Source organism: Centrocercus urophasianus, unplaced genomic scaffold (assembly GCF_019232065.1).
Source record: "Centrocercus urophasianus isolate 14NV4802_14NV808 unplaced genomic scaffold, USGS_Curo_1.0 seq_11, whole genome shotgun sequence".
Lineage (NCBI taxonomy): Eukaryota > Metazoa > Chordata > Aves > Galliformes > Phasianidae > Centrocercus > Centrocercus urophasianus.
The window spans coordinates 7,530,516-7,549,407 of NW_024884253.1; the positions used below are offsets into that span (position 1 = coordinate 7,530,516).

Sequence of the window (18,892 nt, forward strand, 5' to 3'; positions counted from 1 at the left end):
CTCTCTGATAATATTTGAAAACGTAAGCCAGGATTACAGAACTTTAATCCTTAACATCCTTGATCACAAAGGGCATGGTACATCAGGGAGAAATTCCATTCTGAGGTAAGCAGTTTTGAAGTTACTTTCCAGCTTCCCATTATTTTCTATCATCTCATTTGTTTTATTTTCTACTTTACAATCACTTGCATAACACAAATAACTTTTAGTTATTTTCTTATATTTGGGAAGATAAATGTACACAAAAATAAATTTGCTTCAACTATCCACAGGAAAGTGCATAAACTAACACTGACAGCTACACTAGCCCTACCTGGCTGGGTCTGAACTGTTAGCATCAGCCAATCTAATTCAGAGCTGGAACTATTTTCAAGGGCATTCCCCTTCTGGAACTAAAACCAGATCAAATACTTTGGAACAGCGAAATTATTCTGGCCCTATAAAGAAGTTAATTAGAAATATTCTTCAACCTGCTATAAAAAGAACAAAAGCTCTAAGGAGGTGCTTATCAGCCAGCACAGTGTCCCTCTTGTGTTCCAGGGGAGAACAGAGGACTCATCATGTAAATCACCTCTTATTCGCCATTTCTTACTCCAGCACCATTTGCCTTCTACTCAGCTGGTCCCTATCCTCTCCCCACTAAGAAGCTGCAAATAAAACCTCCAGCATACAGATCCAATTTCCCCCTAAAGAATGCAGTAGTCAGCTTCTCAACCCCCCCATGACAGCAAAATCTCAAGACAACAGCAAATGTGAGAAATTCCATCCAATACTTACATTTGACCACTGTACATTTAATATTTTGGTGCTTAATCAAATTGAAATAAACAAACAAAAAACAACTCATTTTTTGCCTTACAGTAAATTCGTACAGCTAATTCTGGTTTTATACAACTTCAAGACCAGTGCTTTTATACTTGGATCAATATGGGAAGATGAAAAAATAAGTAAAAACAAAAATAATCTATTACCACTCCATAAAAACAAGAGATGACAACACACATCAAGCACCTTGTAAGAAACAGATTAAAAAAAAATATTAAAAATTCTAGTTAAATAAAGCTTACCACTTAGCTTCTTCAACAAAACACTCTTTTCAGACCCATTAGCAATTAAAAGAAATCCCCAGAGAAGATATTATCTTTGGGATGGCGCCTTTTAAAGACTTCTAATCCATTAAAAGAAAGTTTTCCATTACAGCAAGTTCTCTGGTTACATTCTTTCTCACAAGTTCCATTGCCTACAGTGTTTCCATGCTGTCTCTTCTTTCTCCCACCTTTGTTGTTTCCACATGGGAACTTTGTTAACTTGTTCATTTCTGTTCTCTTCAATATCACCTCCTCTTTTCCTACTCTGAGATACCATGAGAGTTATCTATTTTTAAAACATTATTATCTAAAATTAATCTAGTTCCAGTGAGAGAATCGCTATGACTTATTATGCATTTTGCTTCTTGTCCTTACTTGTATTTCTACTAGCAATAACAAGGTCATTTATTTCTTAACACTAAAATAATAAAAAAACCACCAAATTTTATTACTTCCACTCCAGGAAAGACATCTGGAAATACACATCTGCATAAATCTCCTTGACTCTTTCCCATTATAGCTAATACTGATAATATGTTTGATAATATTGTGGACAAGTACAATTTTCGTTCCTGCTTTCAGAGTTTGCAGTCAGGAAATGAGTTCTGGTTGATAATACTTCTTCTTTTCCCTCCTTTATGAGCTCGTCGTGATATCCCTATTTATAAAAATACTGATTTTATAGCAATGTTTCATAAATCAGGACAAAAAGGGGACACGGGAAAAATACTGTAGTGAAGACGCAGGGTTAGGAAAAGAGAACTCACAGTACCTTGTGCAGCCTCTAAGGCATGTGAATATGCATTCTTTCTCCCTCCAGACAAGCAGAAGTACAACATAGAGCAGAGTCATCATAAACATTGACAAAATACCTGCTGCACTTAAGGGCCACATCCATTAGCACACTGAGCCAGGATATCCTTTTAAAATTTAAATTTGATGGTAGTATATCTACTATTTAATTCAGAATAAAGTAAAGAAGAATTGACATAATCATAGCAGCCTCCTCCTGCTCTCACCAACTCCCACCAATCCTACTCTTTCTCTCTCTCTCTGACTTCTCCAGAGATTTGCAGCTGTAGCAGAACCGTATCTGCCAGCACAGTGCTGACCCTGGCAGAGAACTTCCAAGTATCAGATGGACTGTCCTGCTCAGCCTGGCTTCATCCTCACTCTAAGTTTTCCTCTAACTCAACTGAGCAAAGTACAAAGAACAACATCCTTATATTACACTCACTACAGGATGTCACTGATGAGAGGCTACAGCATTTGCACTCTACTTGCACCACTCAGTTCCCACATTGCTGGGAGTAGGGAGTAACACCTAACCTGGAAGAGCATTTTCCAGGCCATGGCACTGTGCCTGAATCAGAAGGACACTATAGCTGCCTTGGTTAAAAGGCTGAAGGATAACAGGACAAGCAGCAACATGACCAAAGGCTGGCAACAAGTCTCTGAGATGTACAAGGGGCAAAACTATTGCAAGAAGATTACTGCTGCCCTCTGGAAAACTAGCAATATCTCAAGATAGTCATGATTGGTAAACCACAGGTAAAAATATTTATCTGTATATCTGGCTCAACAAGTGCTCATGCCTGATACCTAAGTCCAGACTAAAAAGCCCTGCCAAGATGCTTAAGCTGGTCACACTTTTTTTTCCTACTCCCAGCTCCAGGCAGCCAAACAGACAGCCAACAGGAATATTCCCTATGTCACCCTTCCCAGTCCTTTTCCCATTCCCACTGCTACTTTCAAGTTTTAGACTTTTCCTGCTTCTCTGCCCATTGCACATCCTCATAGATTTACTCTCATTTAAGTACATTCAGCTGTAAACTTCAGTACCTATACAGAAATTTGACAAACACTTCCTTATTAAAATAGAACTTTTAAAATAGAATCAGTATCTAAATAACATATTACAGAAATTACGTATTTTCTCTCACTGTACATAAAAAGCATAGACAGCAGCATAAGAATATACCACGGCACCCACATTGAGAAAACTCAATGCTGCAATAGTTCTGAGGCACACAGAGTCCAAAACGTGCTAAGACATCTCCTTCTCTTAAGCAGCAAAACATTTATATTGCATTGAGTTTACTGAAAAAAATCAAATGCTAAACAAAATACTGCAATATTACTTGAAAGACAGTCACAGAAGACACACAAGATTAAGTACAACCTCTTGTCTGAGTTGAACTGATTTGCAGCCTAGAGAGTCTACCTCTACCTATTCAATGTTCTCAGGAAGCATTAACCAAAAGTAATACTCCGATTTGGATATATGAATGTATTTATAGAATACTAGAATTATTTGGGCTAGAAAATTTTAAGTCTCTTCATAAATTATTAAGAATAGATCTCCAGATCTGCCTGTATATTACACTATACACAACTTCTTCCCTGAAGACAGTCTGATTATAGTTCATTCTACCCCCACTAAAAATCAGCTTAGTGCTAAATCAAGCAAATAGAAGCTCATGTAACAACTTTTCAACATTAACAGTTGTTAATTCACACGTGAAGGATACAAATTACATTAAAGAAAACCTTCTGGTTTAATTTGAATTATTAACAATCACAAGGATATTTTATCTTCTCCATTAGTTCTATGAAGCGCACCAGCTTCAATCCATATGTTCCATAATAACCAGAATAAATAGTGCAGCTGCTACTAGAGTCTGAATGATTATCAGAACCTAAGAACAGCAAAAGCAATGGTAGAATATACATCTTGAAGGCCCTGTCCAGAACTATGTACCCCAACTAAGTAAAAAGGAGCCCACCCCTTCTGTAATTTCTGCTCAGCAATGGGATATTTAAGGAATGTAAAGTAAATGAAAACTCTTCTGCAAATCTTCAGTGCCTAAAGGCTATGTCTGTTTGCCATCTCCACTCTGATCCCACTAAACTGCTCACTCTAGAAGACAGCTCTATAGTTATATAGAAAGAAGTTGATATATGTACATGTACAGATGTTAACCATCTAGTCTCAAACGCCTTAGACGTAAAAACCAGACTTCTGCCAAACAAAACAAACAAAAATGTTTTCCTCTTGAATTTGAAACAACTCTACACAATTCTGCAAGTAATTAAACTGCACGAACATGAATTAGACTATTGCTCTTTTGATACAGATTTTTTATATAGATTTTGAATTTTATAAACTACCAGAAATCGCTCTCTAAATCTTAAGACTTTTTCATATCTTTTTTTTTTTCTATTATTTGGGTAAGCTACTTCTTTTTATAGTTAGGACAAGACAAGCAGAAAAATGATCTGGAACTGATCTGACCCGTGCTGACACATTCCCACCTGCTTTGTCATTTGTGAAAAATGCTCAGAACTGAAACTGCTGGGAACTCTTACCCTGCAAGCATGGAGATGAAAGTGCTCTAGTGCTAAATTAAAAAACCTAACTGTGGGGAAAAAATTCACTAGACATTTCACAACTCAAATACTTAACAGTACTTACTACATATAAAATAACTGATAGAGGAAGCTTTCCACTGTGTTCAGACGTTTCTCCTAATTTTTCTTCTTTATAATTCTGATATAATTTTATTTTTGTTTAAGTCATTGAATTTAAAAAGAGACATTTGAAATCAAATCTTTATCTTTTATAAAGATATATTCAAACCCCTAATAACTGGGGAAGATTAACTTTTACTCATTAACTTTTACCATCATTAATTTAGTTTAGAAGAATTCAGTACTTTAAAAAAGCCAAAGTTCTTAAATTCAAAACAGGAGCACTTCAGTAATGCTCGTTTCACATGGCACATGTAAGTCATCAAAGGATCAGCAGTTGAACATCCATGAAACATTCTTCTTGAGAACTAAGAGCAGGCACATCAGAATACTACAATATTCATTCTAGACAAATACATATTTAAAGAAAAAAAAGCCAGGTATTTCAATAATAGATTTAATTAAATTGCTTTTTATATTTTATTTGTAGACAATCTGAGAATTCCCTAATTTCAAGATGTCTTAGTAGTCTTAAGATTCGTAAATACATTTTTGTAAGACAATAGTTCTGTAACTGCTTTAGATTTTGAAATATAAAAAATTATAACATACAGCTGTTGTAAAATCGCATGCCAACCTCTACACTGGTATCAAAAGGTTTGTAAACTTTCAGTCAGCAGGGATACTATTAATTGTCATCAGTTGTTTCCTTGAATACATCAACTATGAAAAAACAGAATTTGCTAAGATACTTCACAGGCACAAACACAAAATATGGAATTAAGCAGAACTTTGATTGTTCAGCTAAGCACCTTCAAATACCAAAATTCAGAGCTGATCCCCTTTGGACACAATCATCAGCCAAAATCTACAACTTACTAGATGAGGTAAAGTCTCATTCACCTACTTACCCCCAGCTTTCTACTCACTCCTGTCTAACTGCTGTGAATGACGTCATTTTCTAGAAATGTAATAGCATTCCTTGAAAGCCAAGATTTATGTACACAGTTAACTTCTGTCATCAGGAATTCATTAGTTATCTGACTTTCTCAGAACCATTGGGGATCCTCGTGACATAGCAGAGACAGGAAAAATAGCTCATAGGCCATATAAAGGGCAGGCCAAAACATTTTTAGAAGCAGTTTACTCTGGTCTTTCCACAGATGCATGCATTTAATCACATACTGGTAAGCTTAACCCCTCCCCAAATCAATCTTTCTTTGTCATGCATAAAAAAATAGGACACTTGCATGCATAAACAGCATGAGACTTCTTACCCTTTCGTCCCATGATTGAGAAATCAATATCAAATAATGCTGCATATGAAGGTTAATCGACTCATAGAAAAACCACTTGCAAAGCAATTTCTGTAAATAATAATGACAGCAATATTTTAATAAAACCTGAAAAAGCCCTATTAGGCTACATTTTAACATTTAATATGCGTAGTTTAAAAACACATAAAGACTTCAATCTGCACAGAATCAAGTTCTGCTCTAAACCACTTGATGGTTTAACAGTAATAAACCCAGACTGCATACACAAAACTGACAACTGAGGAAATATACTCCCTAGCTTTTGATAAGCAATGTATTGGAGAAAACGTGTTCATTTCTTGGCTCCATTGAAGAAAGTTCTAAAATTAATGGAAGGCCATAAAGGGAGAAACGATGTCACTAGATATTATCTGCAAGGTGTTGGCACAAATGGTTTTCTCTTTCTATGGAGCATACAGTTCTCCAAGTGGGTAAAGGATGACACACACACTTTTGTTGAATTAACAGTCAACAGAAACCAACAAAATGAATATATACTCAAAATTAAGAGATCTTAAAGAAACTCATGTAGATTCATTAATAAAAATGAACGCAGCCACCCTAACAGCTCACAAAGTCACATATGATACCATAAGTGAATAAAAACAGCTACAAACTACATTTTTTCTTGTTGTAAGTTACCAGATTTTCCTTTCTTAATGAAAAGATACACTGAGATTAGTTTTATTGTCAGTGTAGGAAAGAAAACGATCTAAAAATCAACGCAAGGCATCAGTGTGCTATTAACACTGCTGACTGACAGCAGGGCACAGGGACAGCAGTGCTGTGCAGCGCCAGCTCAAGTGATGGCTAATATTGTATGCATGTTGATACACTGCCTAAACGCAGGGCTCTGAACAACAACGAATACATAGCTGTGCTTTCTGTTTTGATAAAGGAATTTGAAAACAGAACCAGAGAATTGGAAGGGATCTCAAAAGATCAAGTCATAGAACCACAGAATAACTATTTCCTCAGAGTTGGAAGGGATCCTTAAAAGCCATCTGGTCCAACTCCCCTGCAATGAACAGGGATACCTACAGCCAGATCAGGTTGCACAGAGCTCCCCCAGCCTGAACGACTCCAGAGATGGGGCATCCATAACCTGCTTGGGCAACCTGTTCCAGTGCCTCACCACCCTTACTGTAAAATACTTTTTCCTTATATCCAACCTAAACCCATAGCTTGGGGCTCCAAGACTACAAAAATAAATAAATAAATAAATCATTGATTTAAGTTTTGAGACCATTCTTGGTTGATACAAATAAATGACTCGAAAATTTTCACATGGAATGCATAGTGTTGCAATCAGACATTCAACTCAAAAATCTGTTCGTGTCTCTTAACTGACTTTCATAATGTGTATTTTAGAAAAATACCCTTTGCTTCGCAATCACACCTTAATCATATCATGGTGTTTTGGGAGTACACACATTTTGAACAATTGTTTACAAAGCTGATGAACAAGAAGAGTAAGATGTCAGCAAATAACTCTGATGAGCAGCCTGAGAGCTCACTAAGAATTGCAGCCACTGCCATCGAACCAGACTGGTACGTTAGTCTCACAAAAACAAGGTCCAACATCCCACTAGTTCTACGTTTTTGTTCCTTTTTTTTTTTTTTTTTTTTTGTTAGAGTTTTAAGAAAAATATTTAAGATTAAATGTTTTGTTACTTACAGATTAACAACACGTTTTTTTTTGTGAGGGCTGCTCCAAAAGTAATGCCTCCTGTTTTATTATGCTGGCCCATAACATCAGAGGTGGATGTTGGCGGCACTGCAGAAGAGATTAAACCTTCTCACCAGTATTCCATTACATTTTGTTGCCATATTACAGATGGCAGCAGAGGGGCAGTCTGACAAAATAGCATCTGACATGGAAGTGCGTATGAAACAAAGGCGTGTCACTGAATGCAATGCAGAACAGACTGCACCCAGTGACATTCACCAATGCCTGCTGAACGTTACTGGAGACCAAACAGTGACCACGTGCACAGGGAGGTGGTGGGTGGTACATTTTAGCTGTGGTGACAGCGGGTCACCTTTGCTGGTGCAGACGGTTATGAGTGCAGCATGCAGGCTTTGGTTCAGAGCTGGTGAAAATGCACAGCTAATGGTGGTGACCACATTGAAAAACAGTGTTTTGTAGTTGAGAATTTGCTTTATCAAGTAGTGTTATTGTGCTTTTTCCATCTGTTGTCATTTCTATGGAAATAGGAGATACAACTTCTGGAACTGCACATGTATATAAGGTCCAAGACAATTTCTACTCACTAAACAAACAACCTAGGCAAGGTTGGACACTTGTTTTAGAGAGTCATAATGTAACTATTTTAACACTATTCTGTGTAGTCAACAATACTTCTGGAAAACAAATAGAAACTATACTGCTACAAAATTAATTAAAACAATACCAAAAAACCCACTTCATTAAGTGGAAGGTCCCATTTGGGATTCTGAAGAGTCAAGGGTACACAAGAAACATGTAAAGATTGAAGAATGCTATTGCTTAGAACTACAATGTAATTTTTTGCTATAAAAGCAAAAAAAACCCCAAACAAACAAAAAAACAAAAAACCAAACAAACCAACAATGCATTATCCTATGAAATATTTATACAGACAGAAGTAGGAATACATCTTCAACCACCATAAGGGTATTTTAGAACTTTATTTCATAGAGAAATAAACCTTTCCTTCTCATTAGTCATGTTGTTAATACAGAATAAACCTGGAACGGTCAGAGAACTAAATTCTCCTAAGTCGTGGAGCAAAAAAACTCAAAATGAAAACAGTTAAAGCCTCTTAAAATAAGTTCAAAAGATTAATATAAGTAAAGAATTTACATGTATTTTAAGTATTCAAGTGTATTTAAAAAGAGAATTTCCTTTTTTTTATTTTTTTTTAATAAAGGTTATAAACAACTTTGACCAAGAAAGCAAGATCAAAGTAAAAAAAAAATAAAAATGAAAAAGACAATCACTCCATTAAATTGTTCTATCTTACACTCCTGTACTGGTGACTTCCCTAATCTCTGCAATGCACCTCAACTATCCACTAGCTATCTCTACGAAGATGACAGTAAAAAGCCATAAGGTATTCTGATAGTTGAGGAAACAAAATTTTACACAGCTGAAGGTGAAGCAACACAGAATGTCTTACTCAGTATATTCTGAGAAGTGTTCTGAAGTTACCAAAAGGATGACTGCACAATAACCAGGAACAGGCCAAATTATAGGTGTTTTTCTCCATAACTAATACATTACATAACTCTAAAATCAACTCATCTCTTTCGATGGCAAATAGTGTAGGGGATGTTTGCATTAATAAACTTTTCAGTATTATTAATACAATGGCAGAATACAAAATCATATTGTTATTTCTTCTTGTTTGCTCCCTGAATTTGCATGTCAGTAAAGCAGTCATAAAATGATCTGCTAATTATGAGCCAGAATCAGTATAACATAACATATACTATTAACAAAATCTTGAGAATTAAGGATGTAATTTAAGTATGTTAAAGAAAACAAGACTAAGTTATCTAAAAGAAACCTCGTTAGCTAGCAAACTGTTGCTTGAAGCATCTGATTAAGTGTGAATATTTGGAACATAATGCCCAAAACCACAATTCTTAATTAAATGTTTTCACAGAAGATTTAGCTACGCTTTTTTCCTTAACAGAAGGACTCACATCCTTTCATTTCAAAGGCAGTCAAAAATACCAGAAACAGCTTTGTTCCATACCACATTAAATGAAGTTATCTGCATAAGTTATTGAGCCAGGAAATTGAGGCCGCACATTTGATGACTAAAAAGACTATTTATTCAGATAGTCTTGGTGGGAGAAAGCAGTAAGCTATTCATACTCCATTTTTAAACAAAAGAGCTAATTGACATTTTAATCCAAGCTAAATCAGTTAACAAAATTGTTCAAATCAACTTGCTCTTACTGTACTATAATACTGGTAAAAAATCTTATTTACTTTCTCATATTTCATAACTTGCATTTCAACTTGGGATGAAGGCAACAAGTTTGTATCATTAATGCCCATGCTATTTGCAGAAAAGGATATAAAGTTAGAGCTACAAAAAAAAAAAAAAAAAAAGAAAAAGAAAAGAAACATTTTGGCAATTTTTTTTTATCACTGTTGCAGCAATTTCATCACACTACAAACTGTGCCATTGCTAGTCACAGCCAGCAATTCTACATCTAAAGATTAACAGTTACTACTGGGGGAAGCAGAATTTACAATAACTTCAGAATGACTTTTTCAAGTATCTCTAGCAAAAGTTAAAGTCCCCCAAAAGATTTAACATTGCCCAGAGACCAAAACTGGCTCCTGACTTTCCATACCACCACTTCCACACATTCACATTCCTTAACTAAACTGAATAAAAGGGTAGAAAAAATGCTATAAGTCACCGATACAATCTCATGCAAACAAGCAGGACAATACTGGAAAAGCTGTCATGATGATCTGAAAACTAAATTTCTAAGTTAACTCTCTGCAGTAGAAACCTATTTTATCTCAGCATGCTCTGGAAATAAATTGGAGGAACATTTAGAAACCTAAATGAGTGGACAAAGTGGTCCCTTATACATTCAGAAAGCTGAAGTCTTGGAGGCTGCACTTTGGTGAAAGGTACCTCTATCAAAAAAATAATGCTTGCTTCCGTTAGAATCCAATCTCTCTTTACTGCAACAATTTTGCAAGGAAAATATTAATAAAGTACTGTCATCTCATAATACACATGAATGTTACAGTAACTTCTTTTCTAATTCATTCAACAAAGAAGAGTCTAATGTAAACAGAAATAAATGGCTGTGTAATTCTGAACATCTCACTACAGAAAAATTGTTTTGATCTCATTCAAGTTCTACCAGACTCTGCAGTTATCTATGTGCATCAGGGTAAGTAATGTTAATAATGCCCCTCGTGTAGGTTAAAAAAAAAAAAAAAAGCCTTTTAATTTACTAGCTTAATTATTAAAGCAAACAAAACAAACAGATACAGCAAAACACCTTCCCAGCAAAAATTAGTATCAAAACTACAATTAAAAGGCAGCGTCAGTTCATGGTATTCCAAAAGTTAGACCACAGCACAGTCTGAATATACATATTTGCCACTATTGTGTTACATCAGCTCACAAATATGTACAGGCAGAATTTCAACTACTTACCACAAAACCAAAATAACTCAAAATACTTACAGTGAAGTATTTTACACGACAATGACTCCATCAGTACTACGTATCAAAACATTGCCATTACTTACAGATACTTTCAGATCAGACATTCATAGATGTGACCATGGATCATTGCAATTACTTTGAAGTATTTTTAAACAACCACTAATCACAGCTTATAACAAATATAAGGTCACCCCCCAAAAACAGTCCTCAAATGATTCCCCGTGAAATGAAACACTTGCTGAACTCATTACAAGCATATAATTAAAGTGCACTCAATACATTTTAAATCGTTAAACTCAATGTTAAACTGTGAGCATCTCTTGAAAATACATGCTGAGATCTACAGAGACCACAAAATATCAAGATCTTAAATACCTCAAAAATAACAGCAAGTATCATTTGTTGACCCCCCTCCACTTTAAATTTTGTTACAACTTTTAGTTCCCAAAGAAAATACACATATCCACAAAAACCTCTAAACATTATCTTCAAGTATTTAAAGTAACAATACTTACTAGCAGGCATGGTTAATCAGTAATCTGTCTTCTATTTTGAGAGGTATAAGCTACAAAGAGAACAAAAACGTAATTCAAAACAATAATTTTGGACAATTTACATCCAAATATACACAGAAACTTATGAAGAATGAGAGAAGTGACGTTCTTTAGCTCCAACACCACACAGACCGTTACCACAGAAACCCAGACATTCACTCTATCTGACCAGAATAGTTTCCCTATTCTTGAAATTCCATCAGCCTGTTCTTACATTTGATGTCTGATTAAATGTCTTCTTTTAATTTATTCAGATGATCTTCCTCACTGTCACTGCTTATGGTGCTGAATGGTGAACATCCATACAAGGTACTTCCACTTCAAATGTAAATCACAGCACAGGGGATGTGAAAGGTTTCTGTTCTACACAAAGAAAACGATGCTAAATATTCATGTGGATTTTCTGTAACATTTTTCTCTCAGTATTAAGAAAATAGATTCTAGATGAGAGAGCAAACAATTATAAACAGAAGACGCTTAATATACTTTTGACACAATTAGATATTTTCATGCTGCTAAATCAGACTTCAAACAACCTATTTTGGGAATAAATATAGCCTAACCTACTGTTTAAATACTGAAGTGCAAATTATTTGGCATTTTTCTATATTAAATCACCACACGTGGATTTTAGTAACAGCTAAATGCAAAGAGCCCTGCAAATACACTTCTTCACAAATAGAAAAAATCTCAGATAAACACTGTGTTGCTCCTTTCAAAAATAACAAATGAAAAAAGCAACATTCAACTGATAATTGTTATATATGTACATATAAAACACAGATTATTTTTCCAAGTACTAACAAGGTGAGAACGAACATTCAATTTGGTCAGAAGTACGTTTAAACGGCACCAAAGCAAGAGTCAGAAGTAGCATAATTTGATATGAGGAAATTTATTTTTAAGGCAGTTGTTCAAATGGAACATTTTCGGTTTCACTTTAAAATAGTTAACTGGATTTTTAATTACATTATGATTTGTAACAGGACCAAAAATTCAAAACGAAGCTACAACTTATACGTGCAAAACACAGCCCATAGCTTCCTAAATACAGTGTTGAATCACAGGCAGATTAGGCCTAGGGCAAATTTTTTTTCCACAGATGCTGGTATCTCCTGAATAAAATGCAATAGAACAGCACTAGCTAAAATAATAAGCTTCTCACGATGACCCTGCTTTGCTGTTTGCCACTGGAATAAATTTCTAAGCATTAAGGGAAAAAATGTCCAGTATTTGATGAACAACAACTCAACAACTGAAAAAAAGATAAAGCCAACTGTGATAAAACAGTCATAATTTAGTTTAGGAGTGACATCTGAAAAAAAAAGACTAGAAGCTGTTTTCCTAATGATAATAGTAAATCTAAACACAATTATAACTGAAGTACAACTTTTCTGAACCTACACTTAAAAAGCAGATCAACGTTTGTGCGACAGGTTAGGGTCACCTTTCTTAACAAGAACTTTCAGTTTCATTTATAACTTTTTTAGAACAACTTGGCAAGGGTGAAGAAATGCATTGATTCATCAGATTCCAGAAGCACTAACATAGGAATAAAAACATGCTTTGTTGTATTTATTGTTTCTGATCCTGATCACTCTCTCCCTCAAGTGTGCATCTTCTGTCTTTACTTCAGATAACCCAGGATGCAAAATTAAAGGATAGTTCAGAAGTTGAAACTATTTCTTTATTACCCAAGATTCCATAAATGGCACTAAAAGCCAAACAAAAGAACAGACATATTTCTCTTGTTCAGCTTTAAAAGAAAAAAAGAAACCACTGTAGACATCTAATATGGGAAGATCTCATGGCCCATATTCCACTATGTCAGATTATCTCAGAAATTTAAGAGTACATGACTCTATTCAGCGAGGGGAAAAAAAAGTATTCAGAGCTTTGGACCAAATCTGATTTCATAAGGATTGTCTTTAAAAAAAAAAAAAAAGATTATATGCACAAGTGCTGGATGATGGGAAAAGAAAAAAGTATTAACAGCAGAATTATTATCTCGGCCCAATACAACCAGATCAGTAAAACTGTATATACCTGAGCTTCAGCTGAAGAAATTAGTATATTATGGTGCTGTATTTTCTTTCTGTAACTACAGCATTACGTAACTCCATTATGTAACACTATAAATAATTAACTTAATTTGAGGATTCAAAATGAGATTGTAAACTGGGCACCCATCCATTCCTGCAAATTAAGACAAAGGAAAGCACAGGTTTAAGCTTCTCTCGCTTAGATGTCAGATGGTCTGGGCTGGTGAGCAGGCACGAGCTGAAAATGCTATAATGTACTACGCATTAAGTTCTGACATTGCTTGTTTCCCCACTCATATTTTCTACCTGAAAAACTGATCAAAACAGTTAGTTTTGTCAATAGGTAATTTGCCAAAGAGACACAAGATTAAGGAGTCCCATGCTTACTCTTAAATATCAACAGTTTGGCTCCAAAATGCAGTTTTCAGAATAAAACACAGCTTAAAATGGATATTTCTATTCTTTCTCAAAGGCCAGTTTAACCCAATGTCCATTTCAGTCTCAAAACTGAAAGCACCACTCCTATGCCTCTGTACATACACTGCCAGCAGTGAGTTAAAAACCCATCAAATAAATACTTCTCCTCTATTTCATGTGAAGAACATATGATTTTGTTTTTACATAAAAACATTCAAAGTTGTTTAAAAATTACACAGTGATTTTACAAGTATTCCTTTGTTACAGAATTAGACTAGACAAATTAAAAACCACTGATATCAACAGACACTGTCTTTAACCCATACTGTTTACAGCTTAGATCTCATAATTAAAAGTGCAGTTCACAGAATCACAGAATCACAGAATCACCCGGGTTGGAAGGGACCTCAAGGATCATGTAGTTCCAACCCCCCTGCCTAGCAGGGCCACCAAACACACATTCAGATCAGGTTGCCCAGGACCCCGTCCAACCTGGCCTTAAACACATCCAAGGACGGGGCATCCACAACCTCCCTGGGCAGCCCGTTCCAGGGCCTAACCACTCTCCTTGTATAGAACTTCCCCCTAACATCCAACCTAAATCTTCCCTCCTTCAACTTCGATCCATTTCCCCTAGTCCTGCTGTTGTCAGCCCTTTTGAAGAGTTTACTCCCCTCGTGGGTGTAGGTTCCCTTCAGGTATTGATAGGCTGCAATGAGGTCACCCTGCAGCCTTCTCTTCTCCAGGCTGAACAAGCCCAACTCCCTCAGCCTGTCCTCATAGGGGAGGTGCTCCAGCCCCCTGATCATCTTAGTCACCCTCCTCTGGACCCTTTCCAAAATCTCTCTGTCTTTCTTGTACTGAGGGCTCCACACCTGGACACAGTACTCCAGATGGGGCCTCACAAGAGCCGAGTAGAGAGGGACGATCACCTCCCTGTCCCTGCTGACCACCCCTCTCCTGATGGAGCCCAGGATCCCATTTGCCTTTCGAGCTGCCAGAGCGCACTGCTGGCTCATGTTCAGTCTCTCGTCCATCAGGACCCCCAGGTCCTTCTCTGCCGAGCTGCTCTCAAGGACCACTCCTCCCAGCCTGTACGGGTGCCTGGGGTTCTTCCGGCCCAAATGCAAAACCTTGCACTTTCACTTTCATAATAGCTGAAGTTAAATTGATGAGTCTGGACATGCCAATGCCTCCTTCCACGTACACTGCATACAAAAACTGTCAATTCTTTTCTCCAGCATAAGTTTGCTTCAGAAGCAGAGATAAGATAATGTTCCTCATTAACTGCCCACGTTTCCTCAAGATGATGCCAGACTTAAAGCAATCACCTTCAAACAAATATTAAACTGAAACTATACAACCATTTTTGTTAGCTTTTTCCTGAATTGGAAATGCGTGTGAGCCTTTTCAGATATCAATGTATTACAATTCAGTTCAGGAAAATTTTACCCCCCTTCCTTCTCCCCCTTATTATTATTACTATTATTATTATTATTACGAGCATCGACACACTGACTTTTCTGGCAAGATGGCTTAATACTGAAGTTACTCAAGAATACATTTCAAATTATTTTGTGTATATTATAAAAGATTCAGAAAGCAGGCCACACATGCCTTGTCAAAGCCTTGGCCATTCCTCTGGTTTTATACTGCCTACTCAATTCACAGAGCAAACATAGAATCATAGAACATCTGATGTAGCTTTACAAACACGAACTGGCTAACTTGATTTAGATATGGGAGTTAAAACTCATTTTGATATGGGACTTTTCTACAAATTCTCCAACAGAGCATGGAGATACCACAATCCAACCCACGCTTTTTTATTCCTAATATCTCAGCTCAAAGTACTATGGGATACCTCCCTAACCACATTAAGCTTAAAGGAAGAAATGGTAATATAATTAGTTCTCAGTAACAGGATTTGTGAACCTGCACCTCAATTATCTTAAGCATGGCTCCATGCAGGGCACTTACTGGCAAGCGCAGTCTGGTAAATTCACCCGGTAATGACTGTCCACAAAAGTGCACATCATCTACCAGACAGTGCTGGCAGAAAAACACACACAACACCAAAGCATACAAGAACTTTAAAGTAAAGCGTTAAGCTATTTAAGAATGCTCCGGTATAGTCCTATTGGACAGTCTCACTGTGTTCAACTAAAGTTTATCATAGAAAAGTTTGGGTTGGAAGGGACCTCCAAGTTTCAACCCTGCTGTGGGCAGGGTTGCCACCCACCAGATCAGGCTGCCCAGGGCCCATCCAATGCGGTATTGAAGAGGGAGCATCCACACTGAGATACTGCTGTGTTAAAGGCATTTCATAGATTCATACAATTGTCTGAGTTGGAAGACACCTTTAAAGGTCATCTAGTCCAACTTTCCTGTAATGAACAGGGGCAGCTACAGCTAGATCAGGTTGCTCAGAGACTCACCTAGCCTAACCTTGAATATCTACAGGGACAAGGTATTCATCACATCTCTGGGCAACCTGTTCTACAACAGTCCCTAACAGAGAGTCTGACCTCTTCCTTATTACAAACCCCCTTTGGATACTGAAAGGCTGCTATCTGGTATCCCCAGAGCATTCTCTTCCCCAGCATAACAGCCCCAGCTCTCAGCCTGACCTCACAGGGGAGGTGGTTCCCAACAGATCAGAGTCTCTCCTGTGCAGAGGACTCCACACATCTGTTGTTACCAACCTGCCTGAACTGCTCACCAGGAGGGAATGCTATCCAGATTAGGAAGGCAAGCAGCTGGGATCCCTCCATAGACAAGGAGTCATTGACAAAGTGACTGCAAAAAATAAAATCTCCCCTGTCTGGATGCAACTCCTGTCAGCTGTGAAGGACAGGGATCTCTACAAAGAAAGCTTTACATGTTAGCCAGGACCACCATGGAGAGAGGCACCCAGTATCTATGGAGAAAGCCACCCAGGAAACAACTCCAACCCATAATCTTCCTCCAGCGCTTGCAAACTGATAACCGGGACCTCAGCACTGCTAGCAAGGCTCTGGCTGCGGGCAGACTCACGGAAGGCCTCCTGCCCTCCAGTGCCAGGCAGGCACCACTCAGCTAGAGCCCTCCTGGGGCCCTGCAGGGACAGCAGCTCGACTCGCTCAGAGGACGTCCCGCGGCTCTTCGCTCACCTTCCCTTTCTCTTCCTTTTCCCCAATCCCTCACCCCTCCGCAGCCCCTCAGCGCCCGCCCCGCGCGACCTCCTCGCTCCTAAACGGGACAACAGGAGAAAAAAAAAAGAAAAAGAAAAAGAAAAAGACGATCGCGAAGACAGAAACGAAGAACAGAACGGCTTCCCGACTGCCCCCCGCTCACCTCAGCCACCGCTCCGACTCAGTTCAGCGGCCGCCATTTTCTCCCCACCCCCATCTCGTCCTGCTGCCCGCCCGCAGCGCACGCCGGGACCTGTAGTTCTAATGGGGCCACGCTGCGTCACGGCCGTACTGAATAACTGGAACGGAAGTCATCGTGAAGCTGCTGTGGATCCAAGGCAGCGTCAGTTCTTAATGCGTTCTCCTTGAAACCAGCTTCAAAGTCGGACGTACTCGATGTCTGGTTTTCTAGACGGGCAAGGAGAAATATTAAATTCTGTTGTTCATGAAGGAAGTGCCAGTCTGTAGAGTTGGGTTGGTGTGCATAAGTACTCTAAGCTGGTAGCTAAACTATTAGTAAAAATGTACATTGTTCACTGATTCCTGTGAAATCGCTGATTTCTGTGTGTGATTTCTGATTTTCACTGATTTCTGTGTGTGTACAGTGATCACATCATGGTACAGCTGGTGAAGAGCTAACGTTGAATCTTGTTTCCTTCATTTCATCAATTACAGAAGCAGTATCAATGTTTCTGACTCGTGCTAATTGAAAATAACCACTAAAAATGCCAGGCAGGGAGATGAGATGTCCCCACGCCTCATGTTCTTTAGCAGTATCCAAGCCATATGCAGATTTAAGAAAAATGACAAAAACTATCGCAATATGTGGGGGAAACCAAGGGAGTCAGAAGAATCCTTTTTATTTGCATGATTTCTCAAATACAGGTTGTGGTTCTGACCTGCAAATGATAAATATAATGAGAAAAAGTGACGGGTCTGTTTACTATGGATTGTACGTGGAGTTGCTGCCTATAAAAGATAACCTTTGGGCTTGGACTGCAATTTATGAACTTTTCAGTCAACGATGGGGAACACTAAGTTACTCCATACAGCAGCATTTGTCCTTCATCCATTAGTTTTGTTAATGGTAAGAACTTTTCTAGTCTTCTCTGCAATGTAGAAGAGATAGCCCACAGACTTGTCAGGTGTGCCTCCAAGTTCATAAATAATTCTTCCAACAATCAGCTACAGGCAGCTTGCTCTGTATTGCTCTGTATCTGTGCATTGGAATGTTTTGTTCAGGATAGTTCTGTCTCATTTTTCTATTAACTGTGCATAAGGGAGTGCAGGTTCCAACGTACTCGTCATGCCATATGGTATCAGGAAAATGCTGGCAAATAGTGCACCTCCTAGTCCTTGGTAGTTGTCTGAATAAGAAAGGCATCAAGCCTGGCTGGTGCCCATTCAGCCACTACACACAATTTTAAGTAATGCTTTGAGTGACATGTCCTTATTAGTCTATTTTTCTTTTGTTTTAAAAAACACTAAAGCAATTTAAAACCATAGTTTCGGTTGTCAGACAGTACAACTTCCATGCCTGGGATAAATATCTGTTTTTCTTTGAGGTTTTTTAAAATGTTTTCTTCTAGTTTCCTTGCATTACAAACACCTTATGTATATCAAATAGACTTATAAAGCC

At 37.6% G+C, this 18,892-nt stretch overlaps 1 protein-coding gene across 3 annotated transcripts in view; it reads right to left on the reverse strand.

The window, feature by feature from the left end:
• Positions 1-17,484, reverse strand: part of EFR3A (EFR3 homolog A) — a 71,324-nt gene extending 53,840 nt beyond the window's left edge. For 2 of the 3 annotated variants that reach the window (XM_042837815.1, XM_042837824.1), the window contains exons 1-2: positions 17,417-17,484; positions 11,583-11,632 (exon numbers count right to left, since the gene is read on the reverse strand). In XM_042837815.1, coding sequence (XP_042693749.1) covers positions 11,583-11,592 — 10 coding nt within the window. In that variant the 5' untranslated portion in view covers positions 11,593-11,632; positions 17,417-17,484. Of the gene's footprint in view, positions 1-5,836; positions 5,927-11,582; positions 11,633-17,416 lie in introns of all 3 variants that reach the window. The other variant, XM_042837806.1, reaches the window with a different exon arrangement.
• Between the last annotated feature and the right edge of the window lie 1,408 nt (positions 17,485-18,892).